This window comes from Hydra vulgaris, chromosome 03 (genome assembly GCF_038396675.1).
Source record: "Hydra vulgaris chromosome 03, alternate assembly HydraT2T_AEP".
NCBI classification, from domain to species: Eukaryota; Metazoa; Cnidaria; class Hydrozoa; order Anthoathecata; family Hydridae; genus Hydra; species Hydra vulgaris.
The window spans coordinates 13,766,501-13,792,133 of NC_088922.1; the positions used below are offsets into that span (position 1 = coordinate 13,766,501).

General features: G+C 30.0%; 2 protein-coding genes across 2 annotated transcripts in view; one reads left to right on the top strand and one right to left on the bottom strand.

Moving 5' to 3' along the window:
• The window catches only part of LOC101236305 (neurocalcin), a 28,305-nt gene extending 21,252 nt beyond the window's left edge, over positions 1-7,053 (bottom strand). The window contains exon 1 of the mRNA XM_065792397.1: positions 6,650-7,053. Within this exon, the coding sequence (XP_065648469.1) occupies positions 6,650-6,923 (274 nt within the window). The 5' untranslated portion in view covers positions 6,924-7,053. The remainder of the gene's footprint in view (positions 1-6,649) is intronic.
• A 9,421-nt stretch (positions 7,054-16,474) lies between these two features.
• Positions 16,475-18,611, top strand: LOC136077961 (uncharacterized). The gene is made up of 2 exons (XM_065792398.1): positions 16,475-17,843; positions 18,062-18,611. Exons 1-2 carry the CDS (start codon positions 17,753-17,755, stop codon positions 18,541-18,543), a joined length of 573 nt encoding a protein of 190 aa, XP_065648470.1. The 5' UTR covers positions 16,475-17,752; the 3' UTR covers positions 18,544-18,611.
• The last annotated feature ends 7,022 nt before the right edge of the window (positions 18,612-25,633 follow it).

Consider the following 25,633-nt stretch of genomic DNA (forward strand, 5'->3'; position numbering starts at 1 on the left):
ATACTTTTTTCTCAAAGAGTATCATGTTGGACCCTGAAAGAAGTGAAATTTTATAAATAACAATCTTTTCTAATCGTAATCTTTTTAAAAAATATATTTTTTATAAAACGACTTAAAAAGTTCCTTGTTTCAATTTTTGTTTTAAAATGTTAGTTTTTTACAATAAATTTGAAAACAATAATTTTTATTTAATAGCTTTAAATTTTTAAACTTCCTATAAATTTACGCTTTTTTTGAGACCAATGTTGATATTCTTTTGGAGAGAAATATTTTTGGTAATATATTGCGCTCGCCATGTTGTCAGGTCTCATGATGCGGGAACTTTTTTATGAATTGAACAAAGTAAATGTGATTTTTATAACCAGTTTTAATTTTCAATTTTTTAAATAAAAATAAATTTTTATTTAAAAGCTTTGAATTTTTTAAGTTTCCTATGAGTTTACGCTTCTTTTTAGACCCAACTTGATATACTTTTGAAGAGAAATATTTTTGGTAATATATTGCACTCACCATGCTGTCTTGATGCGGGAATTTTTTATGAATTGAACAAAATAAAGGTAATTTTTATAATCAGAATCGAAATGTTCCTTTATTCCTATTCAAAGCTGCAAAAGGGAAGGGGGGGGGGTGAGAGAGCACTGGGTACTTTGTTCTCGGGCGCAGGAGTAGAGAGGCGCAGAGCGGCTGAAATTTTTTTTTAATTTATTAAACTAGATTGATAAGGCATTAATAATTTCGTTCGTTAGACCCTTTTTATATAGCTATAAGCAGCCAAAGCTTATAAATATTTATAAGCTTTGGCTGCTTTGTTTGTATAAGAAAAAGCAACCCTTTTATTAACACTTCAAAAAAGATATCCGCCCCCAAAAAAATGTAATAAAATTGATGCTCAATATTTGGGTTTGAGCTCTCAAAATAAATTTATCAAAAAGGGTGGAGGAATCATCCACGGTGTCATCATTAAAGATGCTCACGCAGCCATTTACTAAACCATTATTGTTGACAGAACTCCTGACATCTCTTATAATAAGCGAATCACCTTTGTACTCCGATTTTTCTTTTATACTGTTGATAAAAGATGGGAAGTTTTGTCAGGGTCAACATTCTCAAAAAAAATGTCATTGCCAAGGTAAATACGGACGTCTTGGACCAAAATGACACCAATTTAACAAACTGCGTAAGTCAATAATATGAAAACGGAGCCTGCATATTTCATGTGTACAAAGACGTACAAACAACTATATTTCAAAAGAATCCTCATTACATGGCTCTTTACATGCCATGCAGCATTCGTAACTTTAACCTTGCTAGTGTTCATTCCATTGAATCTTCTGTCAAAGCGAAGAATTGTTTTAATCAGGTTTAAACAATCTTTTTAGTGAAAGTCATATTTGATGAAAATTTTTAGCCGTGTGTCTCTTCATTAAATCTTGCAAACCCAATAAAGTAAACGCATTGAGGCAGTGGCGGATCTAGCATTTTTTGATCTTTGAGCTAACTTCCAGACATGGAGCAAACTCCAAACATTTATATGTTTATACTTATGTCAAATAAGGATGCTTTGCAAAAAATTGCGATGATTGGAGCTTAGAAACAAAAAAGCCCCAAAAAGTTAGCCCTACCTGCCCCAAACGTGAGAGCAACAAGTTGATGAAATATTTTTTATATTATTTTCAACTAGACTTATATTCATCGATAAATTTTAAGTTTCATAGTATTATCTCTCAAAGTTCAAAAATTATGACAATATAAAATTTGCAACCCCCTCAAATTGAGGGGGGTTTAAACTTTATATGGTCATAATTTTTGAACGCTAAAATATTTTACTATGAAATTTAAAATTTATCGATGAATATAAGTCTAGTTGAAAATAATACAAAAAATATTTCATCAACTTGTTGCTCTCACGTTTGGGGCAGGTAGGGCTAAATTTTGGGGGCTTTTTTGTTCCTAAGCTCCAATCATCGCAATTTTTTGCAAAGCATCCTTATTTGATATAAGTATAAACATATAAATGTTTGGAGTTTGCTCCATGTCTGGAAGTTAGCTATCTCAAAGATCAAAAAATGCTAGATCCGCCACTGCATTGAGGTTGTGAAGCCGTTAGTTAAACAACCTCGGGAATTTTTTATAACTTTGCAAAAACATCATAACCTTGATCTAACTGCTGATCTATTAAATGATGTAAAACCTCTGGAAAAATGGATTCAGTCATTTGAATTTATCATCACGACAATTTTTTGGTTCAATGCTCTTCATGCAATAAAATGTCAACGACTCACTTCAATCAGAAAACATTTCCTTAGATGACGAGATGAAGTTTATGAAGAATATAATCTAGAATGTCATCAGATTTTATATATCTTGGTACAAATTCATTAATAAAGCACATTTGATTCCCTTCTGTCGACCAAGTTTTAGTTTTCAATCAGACTTTTTTCGAAAAAGAACAATAAAGAAAAAGATCTTTCAAGAAAAACCAAAATGAAGTTCATTTGCGCAAAAATGGAGAGAAGCAGTTAAAGGTAAACGTCTTCAATACCGCTCTCAATATTCTGATTCAACAAATGAAGAGACTTTAAGCTATAAAAGACAACAAAAAGTTTTTTGTTCATTACGGTTTATAGAATCTAAAAGTAGGTCGAGTGAAAATAAAGTAGCTGAAACACCAAGCCTAGAAAAGAAATAGTTCAATTCATAGTTGATCACATTGATTTGCGCCAAAACGTTGCAACCAATATGCATTTTGCTACGCATTTTTAACACAATTCCTGTTACCGCCGCCAATAGACTAAATAATGTTGTTTTTCTCAATAAAAGCCGTTTGGCCGCGTTCTCTCCAGAATATTGATTTTTTTTAAAAAAGTTTGAATATATAATTGAAAAGGATTGAACATATTTTTCAGTTTAAATATTACTACTATTGGGCAGACAAACGTTCGTCATTTTCACATTTTTTCATAACTGATTCGGCGTCTTGACCATCATGATTCTGAAAATGTGTTTTTTAGCATACAAACTTTTAAAAGGTTTGGTTCTTGCGCACTTTAACATAATATATTTGCATAGTTGAATTAGATCAAAATATGTCAAATTCAGACTTAGCTTATTAACGAATGAGCAAACTCGATACATCATGCCAAGAGTTTTGGGTTTTTTATGACTGGATATATATTTATTGGAGAAGCCAGGTTAAGGTTTTACCTGCAAAATTTCTAAACGTTTTATAGGAACAACTTAAAACATCATTTAAAAAAAAAAACTAATTAAAGCAGTTAATGTTATTAATAAAATAATTTAAATTAAATATCGTTTAAGAAGTTCAATTAAATTGCAAAACCTTCAAGTTAAAAATTAATATTAAAAAAAAATGAAACAATAATTTAAAAACTAAGTTCTTAGGTTTAATTAAAATTATTTGAGAATAGCATAAAATTAAGTGTTAATTTAGTCTAAAAGTTTAATTTTTCCTATAACTTTAAATTTTTGATGGCACTTTATTAGCAAACATTATTGAGTTGAACTTAATGAGAAGTTATTATAAATACAGTAGCATCCGAAAATTTCTAAACTTTGAAGAGATATGAACATTCTGGATTTGCAAAGAATCGAAAGTATCCAGAAAGATTATGCAAAACAATACATTGTCAGGATAAAAAGCTCACGATTCAGAGCAAATAAAATCCCTGATTTACAGCTGTCTATTTAAATGTACAAACGAGGCGATTCTATGGAACTAACTGAATTTCTACTGCAAAACGTAGTTTACGCCATGCTAATTTATTTGGAAGACACACAGCTAAACAGCCATCGATTTTCTTAAAAATTAAAAGCCTTCTTAAACACAATTACTTTCATAATTAAATGAAAAAATAACTATTCAAACCCTGTTTTTTGCATTGTGTTACCATCAAATAACACCTGATTAGATTTTAAGATTTTTTTTAAATCTCTTCAAGAATAAAAATTGATTAACAAATAGCTAAATATACTCTTTTAGTACAAATACTTAACAATACTACTTTTAAATTTAAAATCAAAATTCATAGTTTTTAAACTAAAAGCATTCAAGAAATATGATAGTGAAAATGTTCATTTCATTATAAACCATAAGCTATGAGTTTCTGTTGCCTTATTTCTAATAACTCAAATTATGCTAGCAGTTCTTTATAGATGCTTACTGTTCAAATCAATTATGCAGCGCAACAACTTTTCTTTGTACACATTGATATTGACTCCAGATGAAGAAATTACTCAAGTGTTAAAGAGTTTATATAAAAATTTGGCTCTACTATCTTGCTGCTTGATATTTGGCTTACAGTTCTGACAATTTTCTTTAATCGTTGTTTTATAGGCCCGTTTATAGTTGTACATTTACAAAAGCTAGATTGGTTAAGTTAGGAGTACTAGAGGTAGGCTGGGCATTACTTTGAACTACAACCAAAACATATAAGCTTTATTATTTTTTTTTAAACTTTCATTTAGAAAATTTGTGTAAATTTTTAAAACTTTTTACTTTTTTTTTTTTCTACTTTTACTTTTTAAAGAGACTAAAAACTTGTTTACATATATATTAAAAGATTTTCTTTAAATATACATGTAAAAATTATTTAAGTACAAATTATTACCAGGGATAGTTGTAAGTGGAGGCCTGCTGGATGCTTTAGCAAATTGAATAGTTTCCGGAGATATCTCTATATTGAAAATAACTGAAAATACTACTTGTTCTGCTGCTTTGGCATCTTTTTCTGCTAAAGATTGAAGGTTTCCTCTTAACTTTATTTGAGAGTATTGGTGGGGCAAACCTTTTCCTAAAGGGTTTAGGCACCTGCTGCTAAAAACACCTGGTTTTTTTTCAATCGCTATTTGCTCTTAAAGAGGATGTTTTTCTTGCAGCTTTGAACGACTTATTCGTCAGATTAAGCATTATGCTCTTGTACTATATTGTGTTTCTTGAAATCAAGCAAAACAAGGAGTGTTTCCTTCTTGGTTCCGGCGCAAAGTAACTCTGCACATTTTGCAGAGTCTTTGAGATCACTGATATTGATCTTGGTCTTGAACAGTTGGCATATTCGATCAGCTTGGAAAGCAGTAAACTGTCTGTAAAATTTCTGTCTTCGATTTTCATAAAAGTAATTAATCTAAGAATCTATTTTATAATTATGATGCAAATCTGACTTTTTTGTTTGTATTAATGATATTGTTTTTCTTTTTTTTTCCAATTATATTGTAAAACAAAACAAAAAACCCTGCCAGACCATATTTTGAAAAGAAGTTTGGTATTTTGATATTTTGCAGAGATATTAGACTCTATTTCTTTAAATGATAGTTTTTACATAAGAATTCTTCATAAAAATTTTCATAAGACATAAAAATATTCATGTGACTTTTCATATTTCATATTTCTTTCATATTTCATTTTTCATATTTCTAAAAAACTAAAACCATTGAGCCTATTTTGTAAAATGGACTGAAATTTTTGGATTTCAATCATGTCATAAAAAAAGGTTTCTACAAACCTTTGATTAATGATTGATGGTTACGTTGATATATAAATATGTATTTACTTGCTTTTACAATCTCTACTAGTCGTTTTATGAGCTGGTCAACATCCATAGTTTTTTTCTTTGAGGTGTTAATCTTTAACGAAGCTTTTTCTCAATAGAATTGCAAAAATAGTTCTTTAATTAATTAAGTTCAAAAATGATCTTTCTGCAATTATCAAAAATTTTGATTTGTTATAATAATGAAGATGACAAATTTTATGTAACAAACTTACTAATAGCGTAATATCTACTTCTTCATCATATCTGAACGTGGTAACTGATTTGATTGTGTTTTTAACATTACCCGTTACAGTTGATATCCAATCTCACGACAAAGTGTCATCTTGCAAATAATTTTTGTATTTTGCACCTTTACTCATTAGAACCAAATAAAACTGGCAAAGAAAAAAATCTGTCGCTATATTAATGTCAAATCTTAGTTATTTATTAATATGCTGTATTATGCGGTAGTGGTAAAGCGCTCGCTTCATAAGCGAGTGGTTCCAAGTTCGATCCCCACTACGTCCCTGGTAGTAACGCGCTCAACTTCCGCGCAGCGGCCTTGTTCGTCAAGGTTCGTGTTTCGGAGTTATACGGTTGAGAGAGAGTTATAACCACTATTAGGAAGCTCCTCGTCTGTAGTGGCCTTCTCGGCCTTGAGGAGGCGAATAACAAAATTAAAAAAATATATATAGACTATAAAATTAATATTTAACTTCATCTATGATTTACTATATAAAAATATTCCATCATAACAATATTCTAGTATGATTATTTTGTTGTTGTTTTTAATTTTACACTGTGAAAAGTATTTGTGACGTACGTTTTTCATACGTATTGTGACGTACGTTTCGACAAAATATACGTACGTATAATTTTTTAAGGTTAAAAAAACCTCTTTTTATCTTGACCCCCCCCCCTCCCCACACACACACACTAACACAAGCAGGGTATAAAGAACCATAGTTACACCACGAATAAAGAGGTGTTAAATACTGATTTTCTTGTTAGTTTTGAAAAGCGCGCTTGCACGTGTGTGTTGTTATGTATGTTTGTTTAATATAAAATAAATTAAATCTCTTAAATAAATTATTGTCTCCTACCAACTTTTCCATCTTTACTGCGATCAAGAGATTGAAAGATTTTTTTAGCAACAAGTTTTGCACTAACTGCAGTCCGATTTGAACTTACGGTCGCATGTTCACAATACACTTTTATAAATTCTTCTTCGGTTAAATATCCTTTAGGATATTCATTCTTGAACTTTTCATTCATTGCACGTATTTCTTCTCTAGTAAACTTAGTTTGCTCAGCCAGACTTTCTACATTAGATTCGTTTTTAAATAACGATGACAGCGAGGACTCAAATTGACCCATTATTAACCTTTTGATAATATAACAAAACAAAAAGTTATATAACAAGTTAAATTAACACAGACTTATGAATGTGTTGACACTATAAAGCAGACTTTTTTCTATCTGTAAAAACGTTTTTATAAAGCTTATGTCACATTTAAAGTTATTAAAGTTAATAATTAATAAAGACAAAATATAAAATAAACTATCAATTTTTTATGAAGTAATTCGATGCATCCATAATTCATCTTTAGAATCTTAAAAACAAGTAAAAAAACATTCACTTGAAAATATTTCTCACATTTTCTAGTTAAAATCGTAGAAAAAGCTAAACATTAAATTTTTAATAGCGGTTCTAAAAACACACTTCTTATAAATTTAAAACTTTAACAAAGCACTGCTATAGTAAAATAAATTATTGTACTTAACCAAAGCACCGCTATGCAAACACATTATAATGTTTTTAACCATTCATGAATTAAACTGCTATCTTGCCAAACGAAGAGTAAAAAATAATCGAGAACCTTATATTTTATTTACTATTTAGTTATAATTGTACGTTTATTATTTAATGATAATCATTATGTTTTATAGTCTAGGTTGAAAAAAAATCTTTTATCTAATTTAGTTATTTTATCACAAAATAATCATAAGTAACTAAGTCAAAGTTTTTAGCATTTTACAGAGAAGTTCAAACTATAAGTCTTCTACTTTTCTGAGTTATCAAAATTAGATAAATTTTTTATTTTATTAAACCTTTATTTTTGTATGTATTTGTGCCTTGCAGTAAAACGCGGCAATAAAATATTGATTTTAAGTTTTTGCTTAGATTTAAAAAAAAAAAAATTTCGAACTTTCTGTAATAAAAAATTTATAAAAATTGGAAATTTAAATATAGCATTTGTGGTAAAAAAAAACTCAGGTGCATAGGTTATCAGCATTTTTTGTCTACGAAGTTTTTCAAGTTTTTATATTATTTCTCAATATGTTCTAACGTTCCCTTTTTATTTTGAAAAAAAAACTGATTCATCTGATTCTTAGAATTAGAAAAGTGTCTACAGACTTTGGCTGGGGATGCACATTACACATCAAATAAAACCCAAAACTAGCTTTAGACATTTATCAGTAGTTGATATAGGCACTAATTGAAGAATTATTTAACGAATCTATAAGCTTTTTGATCCTATTGACGAAACGGCTGATATATCAGGAACAGGATAACTATCATTGACGGTTTAGAAAATTTAGATTTTAAATTTATATTCCGCAAATAAAAATTCTGTGACTTTTATCAAATGATTTTGAGATTTGCATATACTATTTTAAATCACTTCAAAAAAATGCGGTAAAACAGACGCGACAAAAATACAGGGACAAAAATATGATATGGAGAATAATAGATATAAAGATAGGGTAAAGATTTGGCAGCAAATTAATTGGTAAAAAGCAACAAAATGCCCAGCAATTAATATATTTTTGCACTTTACAAACCTTTGTTGTATGTCTTGCGGTTATCCCTACCTTCTTAGCAACAGTGGAAAATCGTTACTCAGTCGTTACAAGCAATACAACTGAATTTGTTAAACATTCAGAAGCAAATTATAACATTTGCATATTATTATTACATTTACATTTATTGTGGGTTCATCGCAATAGTGTGAAAAGCAAAAAGATTATGCAGAAAGTTATCGATTCTTTTAGAAGAGGTCCACGCCCAATGCAGCTTCTTTTAAAATAATGGTTTTTAAGAACATTTGCAAACTTGCAGCTTTCCAACTGCTTCTAATCTGTTAACAGTATTGTGTTTAAGACTTTTTAAAACTGTGCTTTGAATGATCTTTTAAGTCATATTTAATACTACTTTAAATATATTATAATAACATAACTAATAAAGGAAACACTTGAATACTTCTAAATGATTTTTCCTGATTTGAAATTAGCACGATTTGCAAAAACGTAATATGGTGATAAAAACGTAATATTGTCAACTCAATCATCTCAATGTAGTCGGTAGCAAAGAAATTCATTTTTAGTGGTTAAAAACTCTTGACTCTTTGAAAAGCCTTTTTGCCCCTATAATTCTTTTAAACCAAATTTATAAATCCCAATTTTCTAATATAAACTCGCTTGTCAAACAGATGAATCTTCAGAATAACTGCGAGATTTAATAGCCGAACTTATATCCCTCAAGAACCGCTGATCTTTGCTAAAAAGATCTTCCGGTCAATTTCTGGAATTTCTCAATCCTAAATATAGGCCACTATTAGTGGATAAAATTTTAACGTCTGAGATTTGCCTATAGGCTCCTAAAATAAAGTTAGAATAGCAAAAGATGACTTTGACTCACTTGGAGTAGTCCCAGGTTACATGCTGTTTTACCCACTCAAGACGGTTCTGCTTGTGGGTCTGAGTGAGCATTGGTGAGGTCATTTTCTTGCAATACTTCAAGTCTTCACAATTCAGGAGAATTTGACGAATCCATTGAGGTCCAACTTCAAGATTTAGGTCATGTTGAAGCTGACTAAAACTTAACTCTCCTTTTAAAGCCCGTTGAATAAGCAACTGTTTTGCGTTTGGAGTCAAAACCGATCACTTTTATTTAATTAGTAAAATATAAATATTTAGCAATAAACTCTCGATTTTATTACCGTTAGTACTAAAATTAAAATTTTGTAGGGTGAGCTATCATTATTGCCTGCACTGTACAATAAATACCATCACTTCTTTGAAAGCACAAAAATTTTAGTTTAATGATTAGTATTTTTTTTCACAATTATAAATGATTGAAACAGAGCATTCAGTCTTTTCAGTGACCATATTACATTTGCAGTCTAATGTTATTTTTCATTTACAAGCCAAAACATCAAACAACCACAACGATTTTTTTTAAAATCTAAACTCTTTTTGTAAACTTGCCTCTTTTTTTATTAGGCTTGAAGGGTTTTATAAGAATATAATAACTGTTATGGTACCCGTTTGTAAACTGAACACCTCCGTCCGAGGCAATTCTACAAGTGTGTGTGACACGTTTAGCTTTAAGAACTTTTTTTTTAATAAAAGCAGTCGGCATTTTTTAAGAATTCGTCTCCCTTATTTTATTTCTTTTATCGCCCTGACCTTTGTAAAGGGTTACTTGACATGCAACACTTTTTTAAAACATAAAAATTTTTACTGGCTTGTTGTTTTAGTCCGATACTCTTTTATTTAAAAGAAAAGACTTTCTTTTAAATAAAAGAGTATCGGACCAAACCAAAACACTCAGTTGATGTAACATGTTGATTTTAAAATCGACTACGCCTAAATCTTACTTAATTGATGTGTACACTCCGTTAACGGATTATTTACAGCCTGTTAACGGACTGTTACGTGCACTGCACATAGTGCACTGCACATAGTGCACTGCACATAGACTGTAAAAGTCTATGTGCAGTGCACTATGTGCAAATACGGAACTTTAGTTGGTTCACAAAAGTGTGCATCAACAACAAAAAAACAAAAACCTTTGTGCACTATCTAAAAAAAATTTAAAATAACATTGATACCGAGAAGTGAATCTGGAACCCTCGGTTTTCAAGCAGAACCCACTCGTCCACGCTAACTGTGCATGTTATGAGAAAATTGTATTCATAAAATAATATTTTTGAATGAATAATATGTTGTTATGTATTAAAATGTATTGCATATTATTTTGCATGTATTATATATTGGAAGAATAGCTTTTTAAAATTGGTATTATATTTAGGATAGCGATATTAATTTATACAATTTTACACGGAACTATTAGGGTGAAAAAAACACATTAAAAGACTGAAAAGTACTAATTAATTAATTCAAAGAAGCTCAAAAAATTACAAACATTATTTATTTAAAATTGTTGTTTATCCCCTCCCCCCCCTAAAAAAATGTTAACATTTTTTTTCATAAAGTGGGGGGTACGAAATTGTTGCTTAATATTGAGGGGGGGGGGGGGGGTTACGTGTTTTAAGTGTTACGATGCGTTACAAAGAAGGGGGAAGGGTTCAAAAAATTTCAAAACTGCGTGACGTAATTCATGGACAACCCCTTATTCAAAACAAAAATCATCGAAAAGAGTAGCTGCAGCGGAAAACAAAAACAATTTTACAATGCATTATGGGTATACTTCAATGCAAACTTAATTACAAAAATAATAAAGAATATTACTAAATTTTAAATACTTTGACAAAATGCAACCTCAGTTAAAGGCGGTGTAATAAAGGAGGGGGGGGGAGGAAAGTTACCTTAAGGGTGGTAGGAAAGTTACCCTAGCTTACCCCCCCCCCCCCTCATCGATGATATTTTTGTTCATTTAGTCGGCAAAGTTGACCCTTTTAAACAAGTCAGTCGACAAACGTAGACTCTTTAGAGAAGTCAGTCGGCAAATTTAGACAGTCAGTCGGCAAATGTTGACTAGGCAGACGGCAAATTTTAAAAAACGAGGACATTTTTTTTTCCGGCAAAATTGATATGGTATCCCCCTTCCCCTCCACGTGACACCTACTCGCGCGGGCCCTGACCTTAATAATTAGTTTCCCATGTATTAAAACATAATAATGATGACATTTAGTTCATATATATTTAAATTCACATTACACTATTTTTTTGTAGATGGTAAAAATAAAGCAAAAATCTAAAAATACCATCCACGGACAGTTTCGCAATAGTTTATATTTTTATAAATAACTATTTATAAATTAATATAAGTTTACAAGTTATTAAAAGGTTTTAAGGGAAATTAAACTTTAAGTTTATAATTTAAAACTATCCCAATTCTCTTTTTTGTTTTTATGTATATTCTTTTCTTTTTTTAAAGACTTTTTTTATCTTAACTTCGAGTTTCTTTGCTTTGCCTATGATTGAAAATTTTTTTTTAGATAAACTTTTAAAGACCTCTTATCTTAACTTCGAGTTTCTTTGCTTTGCCTATGATTGAAAATTTTTTTTTAGATAAACTTTTAAAGACCTCTTATCTTAACTTCGAGTTTCTTTGCTTTGCCTATGATTGAAAATTTTTTTTTAGATAAACTTTTAAAGACCTCTTATCTTAACTTCGAGTTTCTTTGCTTTGCCTATGATTGAAAATTTTTTTTTAGATAAACTTTTAAAGACCTCTTATCTTAACTTCGAATTTCTTTGCTTTGCCTATGATTGAAAATTTTTTTTTAGATAAACTTTTAAAGACCTCTTATCTTAACTTCGAGTTTCTTTGCTTTGCCTATGATTGAAAATTTTTTTTTAGATAAACTTTTAAAGACCTCTTATCTTAACTTCGAGTTTCTTTGCTTTGCCTATGATTGAAAATTTTTTTTTAGATAAACTTTTAAAGACCTCTTATCTTAACTTCGAGTTTCTTTGCTTTGCCTATGATTGAAAATTTTTTTTTTATAGATGAACTTTTAAATTGATACGTTACTCAAACCTCTTTATCAAAGTAATGTGATAAAGAGGTTTGAATAACTTTTTATATTAAAAAGTCTAAAAAAAAACGGTTTAATATTAACACCAATTCTTAAGAAGTTTCTTTAGGTTATAAATATAAATACATTGTAAACTATAAAAAGTTATGAAATCTCAAAACTATGTCTAAAAGAGTTTTTCAATTTTAAATAAGTTGATAAAATTTACTTGAAAAAATGTTTAAACTGATTTATATCTTCGTTTAACACCAATACGTGTAATAAATACTTATAAAGAAAATGCTCAAGGACAATCTAAAATTACCAATCCCTGATAATTTTTTAACTATTTAAAATTTTTATTTACTTGTTTATATTAAACAACTGGTTCTAAATTTCATTATATTAAAAAAACTTCATGGAAATTTGACCTCTCCATTCAAACTCTTAAATTACATTTAAATAAGAAAAATTCAATTAAACCACGTAAATCAGCGAAAAGAAACTCTTTTGTACTCTCTGAATTCTTTGGTCAAAATTTATCATTTTAAAAAAACAAGACACAGACACATAGAACACAGACGTTGTTCATTACAAAAACTTAAATAAATTAACCAAATGACAGCATACTTAATTTTTTATAAGGTGAAAAGTTATTAAACTAGAATCAACATAGTTTTTTGAAACATAAATCATGTGTCATCAATTTAGTAGTACCTATGGACATGATTACATAGTAGGGTAAAGTAGGGTAATTTCGGCAGGGAGATAATTTCGGCACCCCTTCAAAAGAAACCTAAAAATATCTATTAATTGGAATATTAAAATTATAGTTGGGTATTGTAGTAAGATAAACAATTTTTCTAAAAATATTAGTTTAAACTTTTATTTTTATATTACAGGTGGGGCATTCCACGTCAAGTGGAACCACCCATCTGACATCACCGACTCGGATTTTGATGAAAATTGGCTCACATGTTGGGCATATGGACAGAAGAAAAATGTAAATTTTTTTGATTTCAATTTTTTTGAGGTCAATTATTTTCTGAGATGACCTTTCAAAGTTTTGACCTTTTCACTTGACCTTGGTTATTTAAAACGTCATAACTTTTTTGCTATTATACTTAGGAAGTTGATTTTGGTGGCAAACAGAAGCTCTTGCATAGATGAACAACTTTGTGTCTATACAAAAAAGTGATAAATTTAATAAAAAAAAAGTTATTGGTCATTTGGTCGTTTGACCTTTGACCCTGGTCGATGGCAAAGGTCAAAAGTCATAATTTTTTTTTTTCCAGATTGCTTTTATTATTGTGGATGTCCTATGAAAAAATATTTTTGGGATTCCCATAAACAGCTTTGGGAATAATATTAAAGTATAAGTAGGTTCTAAAAATTTAATATTTATCGGCCTTATAAGTGCGGTCTTATAAGCAGGGCTGTGGAGTCGGAGTCGTGGAGTCGGAGTCGGAGCTCTTTTTGGCTGGAGTCGGAGTCGGAGTCGGAAAAATTATACCAACTCCTACTCCAGCTTAAAAAAAATCTTTCAAAGTTTCATAAAATTCATATGAATTTATATATATTATTCATTAAAATATTTTTTGTTCTGTCAGTCTAAAGCTTAAGTATCAAACTCTAGCCCTCAAATTTTGCCTATATCATTATTTTCAAAACCAGCTTTTATGGGTCTTAATGGAGAAATGGCCCGCAAGCTTAGCGTTTCTCTGGAGAGAGAGAGAGTATTAGAAAATTAGTGATTGAAGAAGCTTTTAAACAAAAAGAAGAACTTAAAGAATCTCTCAAAGGACGCTTTGTGTTTCTTAAAATGGACGGCTGTACACGTCACAGAGTGAACTATTTTGCGATCAATGTCCGATATGTTTGTGAAAATAATGAAATAGTTACCAAGACATTGGCAGTAAAAGACACCAAAGCTCATCACACCAGCGAATTTCTCCAGTTTTATTTCAGGCAGCTAGAAGAACATACTGGGTTCAGAAAAACAGATATATTTGAAATAGAGGAACACAGTATAGAGACAGAGGAGCAAACCGAAGTTGCTTCAGATGAACAGCAACATGCCAGTTTAGATGAGCTTGTTGGAACTTCGATGTCGAAACGTTTTCGCATTCATCACATGCACTGTGCTATGCATACGCTACAGCTGGCTATACGGGATGGTCTGCAAGAAGGACATGCTGCTGCACTAATTGAAAAGTTGAGAAAATTGGCTACTGCAGCCAGAACTCCTAAAGTTGACTCAATTTTGAAGAGATGCGCTGGAAAAGGGGCAATTATTGATCAAGTCACACGATGGGGAAGTACCTATTTAATGATTCAACGCTTGGTTGAACTGAAACCCTTTCTTGTAGACTTGGCTAATCCTCAATTGATGCTACATAAAAGCCAATGGAAACAGGTGAAAGAGCTTAAAGAATTGCTAAAACATCCATTTGCAGTGACTAAAAAACTGCAAGGAGAGGACTTAACTCCAGGCATTTTCCTTAAGGAGTGGAAAAACTTGATGTATTGCCTGTCTCAAAAAGGAGTGTTATTTGCAAGTGGCATTGCCGCTTCAATGAAACAGAGAGAAAAAGTACTATTAGAAAATAAGATTCTTTTGGCAGCTGTTTATGTAGACCCAATGCATCGGATACTTCTTGATGATCAACAGCTGACTAAAGGAAAAGAAGCTCTGTTTGAAATAGCTGTAAGAATGAACAAGTTACAGAACTGTCAGGAACAAGAAGAATTGGGTCATACTGCCACATCTTCAACATCATCTACTGATGAAGATTTTGATTTTGAGAAATATTTGGACCATAAAGACCGTACAAAGCGTTAACGCATGGAAAAAGAGTCATCCCTATCAGATAACACTGCCAGTAAATTTCAACTCAGTTTTTCATGTGCATTAAAAGTAGTGGAACAGTTTGACCGTTCATCAAAAGTAACAGTACTGCAAGCAATTGATATGTATCCTGAAATGGTCGGAGAAGTTGCCCGAGTAGTTACTGCCTTGCCACCAACTCAAGTTAGTGTGAAGAGGTTGTTCTCTGCGCTAAAAATAATAAGATCAGATTTGAGGACATCCATGAAGGAAGATCTGATGGAGGCAATAATATTTCTGAAAACAAATTCATAATTTTATTAGTGACTGCATAAGAGGTTATTGTATATCTATTTACAAAAGTTCAGAAAATTTTTTAGTTCAGAAATTGTTTTCTAATAAATATTGTTTAAAGCACTATGTGGTCGGATTATTTATATTATAGCGATGAAATAGGCAATCTTAACATTTTAATGCGGTAAATTTGTTTTTACAAATTGGTGACTTTTGGAGGAGTCGGAGTCGGAGTCGGAGTCGGGAGTCGGAGTCGGAGTCGAAGTCGGTCCTCGATAAGTTAAGGAGTCGGAGTTGGAGTTGGAACAGCGGTTCACCGACTCCGCAGCCCTGCTTATAAGATATTAAAGTTTCCCCAAGGACTTCTCTAAGGAGATAATTTCGGCTTATAAATAGTTTTTAATTTCGGCAGTGCCGAATTTGCCGACCTGTTCTTTCTTTGAAACCAAAATGGAAATAAGTGTTGAACTATTATGTATAGAAGTTGATTTAGTAATTCAGATAGTAATAAAATAATAACGAGTTAGTAAAAAAATGAATTCGTTAGTGTCTGTGTGAAACTTGATAAAATATTAGTTTCCCACAATATAAATTAAATTTATGTCATATTTAATAACATGTATATAATAAGTTAATAATTTATTATATACATAATATATATATATATATATATATATATATATATATATATATATATATATATATATATATATATATATATATATATATATATAATATAATAATTTAATTATTATATAGATATTTTGTTATATATATACATTATTATATATATTATATGTCATAAAACTAATTTATATTGTGTATATTATTATTAAGATATTAATAATATATTTGTAATAAATGTATATATTATAATATAATATATACATTTATTATAATATATACACACATATATATATATATATATATATATATATATATATATATATATATATATATATATATATATATATATATATATATATAATTTATATATATATATATATATATATATATATATATAAACATTATTTGACAGCATCATATAATAGGTTCAAATCGTGTAAAATATGGTAATTGGTCAAATGAATCGTTAAAACTAGCAGTACATGCAGTTTTAGTCGATGGTTGCTCGAAATATTCTGCTGCTAAACAATATATAATACCAAGGCATACACTACATGACTAAATAAAATGAACGTCTGTTGATAATTGTGTTAAAAAGTTGAGTGCAGGACACCCAACAACACTCTCAGCTTTTCAAGAAAAAGAGCTTGTAGTTCTTTTGACCATGTCACAGAGATTATTTGGCCTGTCTCCAAAAGATGTGAAACAAATGGTATTCCAGTTTTGTGAAGAAAATGGTATTATTCACAAGTTTAATTGTGGAACTAAGTCAGCAGGAAAAGAATGGTTTAGGTTTTTTTTGAAACGTCATAATAAACTCTCCGTAAGATTTGCTGAATCAACGTCATTGCATCGAGCCATTGGATTTAATAGAATAAAAGTTAATCGTTTTTATGATGAACTAGAAAAAATAATGTTTAATGCCCAATGGAATGCAGATTATTCCACCATCAAACTTATTCAATATAGAGGAATCCGGATTGTCTATATGCCATAAACCAGGAAAAGTTGTTGCCCTGAAGGGAAAACATAGTGTTGGTGGCTTAACAAGCTCGAAAAGAGGAAAAACAATCACAATAGTTTGTTGCCAAGCAAGCAGATTTTTTGTCCCTCCAATGCTGATTTATCCACGTATTCGAGTGAGACCTGAATTTTTAGATAAAGCCCCAGTTGGTTCTATTTCTGGTGGCAGCAAAAATGGGTGGATAACAACTGCTTTGTTTGAAAAATGGTTTGATCGTTTTTTACTAGCAGTCCAGCCACAGTCAAGAAACCAACCAGTTCTGCTAATTTTAGGTGGACATTCAAGTCAACAAAAAAAATCTTAGTGTTATTATAAAAGCTCGCGAGACAAATGTTATTATATTATCACTTCCGTCCCACTGCACACACAAACTGCAACCACTTGATGTTTCATTTTTTAAAAGCCTCAAAATATTCTATGATCAAGAAGTTGGTACTTGGCTTCGTCATCATCCAGGTCGTCCTGTAACTGATTTAGAGGTTAGTGAATTATTTGGAATAGCTTATGGGAAAGCTGCAACTGTTCAAAATTGTCAGAGTTTAAAAAATGTGGAATATATCCATTTGATAGAAATGTGTTTACTGAAGAAGACTTTGCTGCAGCTAAGGCTACTGATCACTCATTTATTGTATCAAAAATTTCAAAACCAAATATTACCTCTGAAATGCATCCTACTCTCGACAATGGGTTAGACTCTGCTAAAGATTTAGATCATGTTGATTTTGTCACAGAATGTATTATTGCTTCTCAAAAAGGTAAATTATTTTAAAAGGTGTATTATTTTTACCATCTTCCACCATTTATTTTAAACACAAATTTAATTTGTTTTATATCAAGCAAAATAATAATTTTTCTGTTGTTTTATTAGCCTAAAAAAATTTCAAATTTTTTTAAAACATTTTAACTATTTTTTTTAATTTACATTTTATATACTAATTTTATTCATCTTTTTTAGTTAAACATTTTTATTTAGAATCTGTTTCACCAAACTTATCATTTACTCTTCAGAAATCATTAGAATTAGCCACCTCTAATGAAACCTCACAACCTCATGGTGTTACATTTGGATCACTAGCTAGACTTGAAATTAAAAATACAAAACGAACAGGTATAAAAAGGAGGGTAAATCATGCTGAAAAAATTACTGGATCACCATATAAATCTCAGCTAGAGGAATCTTTAACTTTGAAATATAAGAACAGGCAGCCACGTAAAAAGTGCATTAAAAAAAGTATATCTACACATCATAAGGCATGTTTGAATAACCTTCATGCAAAAGGTGCGATTAATGAACAATTTTGTGTAATATGTCAATACAGTTATGGTGATCCTGTCGATCCGTATTTAAAGGATAATTGGGATAAATGCTCTAGATGGTGGCATGAAACATGTGCTGCTATATGTGGTGTTTATGCTAAAAAAGTATTTACTTGTGATGATTGTATGAAACACTGATTCTTTAAAAAAAAGTTATATGTCATATATTGATAAACTGTTTTTTAACTTTCTTAAATAAATCTCTTTTTATAAAGTTTTCTTTGAATTTTGTATTTTATTTTTTTATGTTTAACTATAGAAGTTATGTAAAATTTTATTTTTTTATGTTTAACTATAGAAGTTATGTAAAATTTTATTTTTTTATGTTTAACTATAGAAGTTATGTAAAATTTTATTTTTTTATGTTTAACTATAGAAGTTATGTAAAATTTTATTTTTTTATGTTTAACTATAGAAGTTATGTAAAATTTTATTTTTTTATGTTTAACTATAGAAGTTATGTAAAATTTTATTTTTTTATGTTTAACTATAGAAGTTATGTAAAATTTTATTTTTTTATGTTTAACTATAGAAGTTATGTAAAATTTTATTTTTTTATGTTTAACTATAGAAGTTATGTAAAATATTATTTTACTTCATATGAGCTTATAAACAAGAATTCTTATTTAAACAGAATTTAGAAATAATCATCGAAATCATAGAAATTAGTAATCATTTCATAACAATTTTACTTTGGAAGCACATTTTTCTAATAAGGTTTCTGTTTTGGGTGATATACTCATACTTTAATAAAATAGGTGATTCAAAAATTATTTATCTTTACAATTGTAACGCCCTTAATTACTGCGAATTAGATTCCATTTAAGAGACTATTACTTTATACAATGGAGATTTATAGCTGTTTATAATATTTTAATTATATTAATGCGTTTTCAACAAACGTCTTGCCGAAAATACCATACTAGTTCGCTAATTTCGTCATTTTTGAGTATTTTGTAAAACAAATTTTACATAAAACTTTGTAAGTTTAAAACAATTTTTTAACTAGTATTTAATAGATATATCTGCAGGGCATCGATATGCATGATTTTTTAACGTTATTAAAGCAACCATTGTCTATAAACAACAAAATGGCTTAATACGCCGAAATTACCTACTTTACCCTATTTATCCTGAAATTCGTCTGTGGATATTATTTTTCGACTCAGTACCAGATCAGAAATTATTGTTAAAATTATCAGCTAATGGTATAAAAGGCAAATTATTGAAGTGGATTGCAGATTTTTTATATTTACGTAAACAATGAGTTCGCATGGGTAATTTTATATCAACTTGGGTGATGGTCTTAAGTGGTGTTCCACAAGATTCTGCACTCCGGCCAGTTTTATCATTTTCGTTAACAATTTGAATGAAAACATCTCAAATAATTCAAATTTACTGATGATTTAGAGATAATAGCTAAAGTAAATAATTTGACACAATGTTTATCATTACAAGGTGGTAATATTTCAAAGTGGTTAGACTGGTTGATCAACTTAAACGTCAACAAATGTAACGTTATGCACATTGGCAAACAGAATTTAATTAACAATTATCACATAAATAAAGAATATGGCACACAACTAATCTTAAAATAGTCAAATGAAGAAAGAGATTTATGAATCACAATAAGATCGGATTTGAAATTGTAAACTCAAGCGTTAAACGCATGTAATTAAGCAAATGCTATAATTGGTCTGATAAAAAGAACTTTTAGCATAATAAACGTACAAATGATAGAAATTTTGTATAAGTCATATATGGGTAATTCCGCATCAAATCACCCAAAATTTAGAAAGTTTTGAACCATGGGTCTCTAAATTTTTTAAAAACCTCTTTGGCTGTTGCATCTTAAAAAGAAAAGTTAACATATAAAATTTTAGCTAAAAATGTTGAGAGGTTGACAAGATACTGCAATTTTAAGAGGAGGCTGAATAAGTGCGAATTTCATAACTGCGAATCTGCATAAGTGCGAAGCAGTTGCAAAGACTGGCATAAGTGCGAACTGGCATAAGTGCGAACTGGCATATGTGCGAATCAATTGCAAAAACTGGCATAAGTGCGAACTGGCACAAGCGCAAACTGGCATAAGTGCGCCGAAAGAATTTACAAACATTGGCATAAGTGCGAATTGGCATAAGTGCGAACTGGCATAAATGCGAATTGGCATAAGTGCGAACTTGCCAATTCGCCACTTATGGCAATTTGCACTTATGCCAATGTTTGCAAATTCTTTCGGCGCACTTATGCTAATTCGCGCTTGTGCCAGTTCGCACTTATGCCAGTTTTTGCAATTGGTTCGCACTTATGCCAGTTCGCACTTATGCCAGTTCGCACTTATGCCAGTTCGCACTTATGCCAGTTCGCACTTATGCCAATGTTTGCAAATTCTTTCGGCGCACTTATGCCAGTTCGCGCTTGTGCTAGTTCGCACTTATGCCAGTTTTTGCAATTGTTTCGCACTTATGCCAGTTCGCGCTTGTGCCAGTTCGCACTTATGCCAGTTCGCACTTATGCCAGTTCGCACTTATGCCAGTTCGCACTTATGCCAGTCGCACTTATGCTGATTCGCAGTTATGAAATTCGCACTTATTCAGTCGCCCCAATTCTGTAAAATATTATATTTAGTTAAAAGACTCCTTAAAAAAAAAACAATTTTGTTATATTTAATTATATTCTTAATTTATCTAAACTTAGTCTTAATTATATGATAACTTAGTTATTTGAACTTAACAACTGAAAAAAACATCCTGTTTTGTTTTATATAAAAACTGAATTAGTGTGATATGGATGTGCATTTGTTTTTAAAATTTTTAAAACTAGTTTATAAAAAGTTCAGTTAAAAAACAGCATTCATAAATTTTATTTAAATTTTAACAAATTAACAATTTGATATATATATAAATTGTATATATATATAAATATATCTATAAAGAAAATTAACAATATCTATCAGTGTAAAAAATTATACAGCAGTGCGATTCTGAAAAGGTTTGAATTATTTCTATATTAAATTTTTTTTTTTTACTAAAAATTAAGTAGGAAAAAAGAATTCTCTTTTTTTTAGGAAATACATTTATAAAAAGTAGTTTATTATAAGATGTGTTCTATTGGGTTAATGACATCAGATGCATGCAAAGGCCAACAAGATGTTATTGGAACTTTAAGCAACGAAGAAAAAATAGCTATATCATTACGCTGAAACATTGAACTATTAAACTTAACAACATTATGTGAAAAACATGCTACAAATTATTTGAAAATGTATCCTATATGGCAGAAAACATGCTGTGATCCATTCAAAAAACATACAAAGAAAATTACAAGTAAGTAAAAGTGGAATTTAAGTATTTTAATATATAAATTTTTATAATTTGTTATTTTCCAAAACATAAACAATGTTTTAAACAATTGTGCAGATAAGCTATATACAACTATACATACAATTATACTATATACAAAATACATAAAGCTATATGCAATTATATATACAATTCGATTACTTTTAGAAAATCGTAAAGTAGTTACGATAAATGAGTCACAAGACATGATGAGAAGTAGCTTAAATATTGCTCCTGGGAAGAAACTTTGCAAACCCTGTAAGCAAAAGATTGCCAAAAAAGCAGATCTTAAAGAAGAGAAGCAAATTCAGGGTGAACAAGATGAAGATTTTCTAATATCATCATTCAAATCAAAAAGACAGGAGATCAATGAAGAACTTGAAAGTTTTAATATATCTCCTCTAAAATCTCATTCAAAGTCATCAAAACATATACTCTCAGAAGGAAAGCGAAAAGTTGCGCGCATCAACGAAATGGTAAGTAACCTTACTAGAAAAACTGAAAGTCAATTCAATGTTCCCTCAAAACTGTGTTATGAACCATATGACATTAAAAAGAAGGCTGAAAACTTTGATGAAATTATGAGCTTGATAAAAGAAAAAATTCTATGTTCTGACAAAAGGACTATTGTTCAACTTCTAACACTGGCACCCCCAAGTTGGTCAATATTAGAAGTACAAAATAACTTTGCAGTTACAGAAAGGATTGTTGGCTATCTCACCTTTGTATAAAGGGAAAGTCTTACAAAAAGAAATAGAAGATTCTGTTAAACTTTTTTATAATTCAAGTGATTTATGTAGAACTATGCCTGGAAAAAAAGATTATGTTAGCATTCAAAAGAACGTCCATAAACAAAAAAAACTGCTTTTGTGTAATATAAAGGAACTATATTTATTATTCAAAGAAAACAATCCAGAAATACAAATAAGTTACTCAAAATTTGCTTCACTTAGACCAAAGTGGTGCACTTTGCCAGGTGCAAGTGGTACACATTCTGTTTGTGTTTGTTCTTATCACCAAAATGCCATATTGCTAGTAGATGCTTTAAATATTGGACTAAAGTATAAGGACTTACTTTCAAAAACCGTTTGCTAAGTAGAAAACAAAGAATGCATGCTTGCAAAGTGTGATGATTGTCCTGGTAAAGAACCCCTCACCAAATATTTGTATGAGATTTTTGGAGAATACGAAGATGATTTTGAGATACACTACAAGCAATGGCAAACTACTGACCGTGCAACACTATTAAGTTTAACAGCTGATGTTCCAACGTTTGTTGAACTATTAGCATCTTGTTTTGAAAAGCTACAAGCTCATTCTTTTATTGCTCACTCTCAATCACAGTACCTTAACCAACTGAAACAATATATGGATCAATCAAACATTATCATTATTGGCGACTTTGCTGAAAATTATGCTTTTGTTGTCCAAGATGAAATACAGAGCTATCATTGGAACACCCAACAATGTTCTTTACATCCATTAGTCATATACTATAAAGATGATAAAGGTGAACTGAAACATATTTCTTACTGTTTTATATCAGATGACATTATACATGATGTAACTTATGTGTACAAAATATTCCAACTAATCATACCAATATTAAAAATAAAATTTTCCAATCTGTCCAAATTACATTTATTCACTGATGGTTGCGCAGGACAGTACAAAAATTGTATTTTTTTTTTCATCTATGCCAACTAGAGAGCGAATTTTGCCTTAAAATTGAATGGAACTTTTTTGCCACGTCCCACGGAAAGTCACCATGCGATGGGATTGGTGGTACTGTAAAAAGATTAACAGCACAAGAAAGTTTAAAACGATCGTACAGAAACCAAATTCTCACATCAGAAGCTATGTATGAATTTTGTATTAATAAAATCAAAGTTGTTAACTTCATTTACATAAAGGGATTGGACTTACAATTGCAACGTGAAGAGCAAAAAGAAAGGTACACTGGTGTAACAACTCTACCTGGTACTCGTAGCTTTCATCAATTTATACATCTTGGAGATAACAAGGTTGGAGCAAAGAGGTGTAGTACAGACACCAATTATACAATAATCCACAATCTTAAAAAGAAACAAGACATATCTCAACTTGATACTGTCACTTTAGGTTGTTATGTCGCTGTAGTCTGTGATGATAAGTGGTGGATCGGCATTGTAACTAAAACCAACTTAGAAGAAGTTGATGCTAAAGTTAAGTTTCTTCATCAAAATGGTCCATCAATCTGTTTTAATTGGCCTGAAAGAGGCGACTACTGTTTTATTCCAAACACCAACATATTGAAAAAACTATCTGTTCCACAAGCTTGCTCTAGTTCTGGTAGAAACTATGTGTTTGAAAATGCTGAAATAGAGGAAGTACAAGTAAAATGGGAGCAATATTGTAAACTATTACAAACACAGTCAAAATAACTTTCATCTTTGATACCTTTAAAAATCTTGTATATTTAAGTAACTTTTTAAATTACGATTAACTTTATTTTATTTACAAATATTTTTTGGGAATTTCTTGAAAAAGTAATACATCTTTGAAATTAAAGTTCCGTATGTTTTAGTTGTTTTTCCAGTTAGATTTTTTGTGCCTAGTAAGATTATAAACAGCTGAAAATATTACCAGCAAAAAAAAAATTTTTTTGATGGGGTGTTTTGAGATATTGGGCCCCAAAGTTGGTTTATAGAAACTAGTTGTTTTATTAATTTTTATGCATGTTCTTTTTATATTTGAGCATTTTAAGTACATTTATTGAATTCAGCATCAAAAAAACATCATATAAGTTCATTTTCATATTTTTGCCATTTTTATTTCTTATTATTTTAAGGAAAATGTTTTTTCAGAGTGTTATGAAAACCGGGTCATTTTGGGAAATCAGGTCAGTAGTAAAATTGCAGTATCTTGTCAACCGCTAAACTTTTTTAGCTGAAATTTTGCGTGCAATATTTTTTTATAATTAGGAATAATGTGTCAAAATATAACACAAAAGGAAGACACATGGTTCAATGGACTGGGTGATTTGATGTGGAATTGCCCATATAAGATCGCATTTAGAATATGCTAGTGTAATATGGTGACCCTATCTGACAAGGGGTATAGAAAGGCTGGAAAGAATTCAACGCAAAGTAACAAAAACCCCTTCAGAATTAAAAGATTTATCGTACGAAAAACGCACTTAAAAATTTTTTTTATTTTTTAATTTTTAATTTTTGTTCTTTATTACATAAAAGTTCTTATACAAATATATAAAGTTAAAAAGTTTACAATTGAAGATTATGGTAAAATAATTAGAAATTAAATAAAAATAAAGAACGCTGAAACTCAAAGAAGACTTTGAAGTCTTGTCATGAGAACCGCTAAAGTTTGACGCGTCAATAAAAGCTGATGTAAACTCATACAATGCGACTTATCGCATAATTTATTGTTAATAAATATAGTGTTGGATATTTTTATTAACTTGAAATATGGTAGGCTTTACTAGGATCATTATTCTTTGGATTTTTTTTGATTTTCTGATTTTATTATTTTTCTGCATCTTCTTTTCAGTATAGCACAATTTTCTTGACCAATTTTCATTTTTCTTCAAAATTATTATTTTCTTCAACCGTTGTAAAACACCTCTGCAAATACATTATTGAATAGAATAAGTCTGTCTTTTTTTTTTCTTTTTTTTTTTTTAAGTATATCATGATTGTCTTTGTCGAATATTGTTTAGTATATCACGATTGTCTTAACGAATTTTTAATTACAAGATTTTTATTGTCATATTATGAATATTTTCCACTTGGTGATTTGTAAAAGTTCTTCTTTGACCCACGTGCAGCAACATTGAACAATTTCAGCCATTTTAGGCAAGTAGGTTAGTTTTGAAAGTCATACTAGTC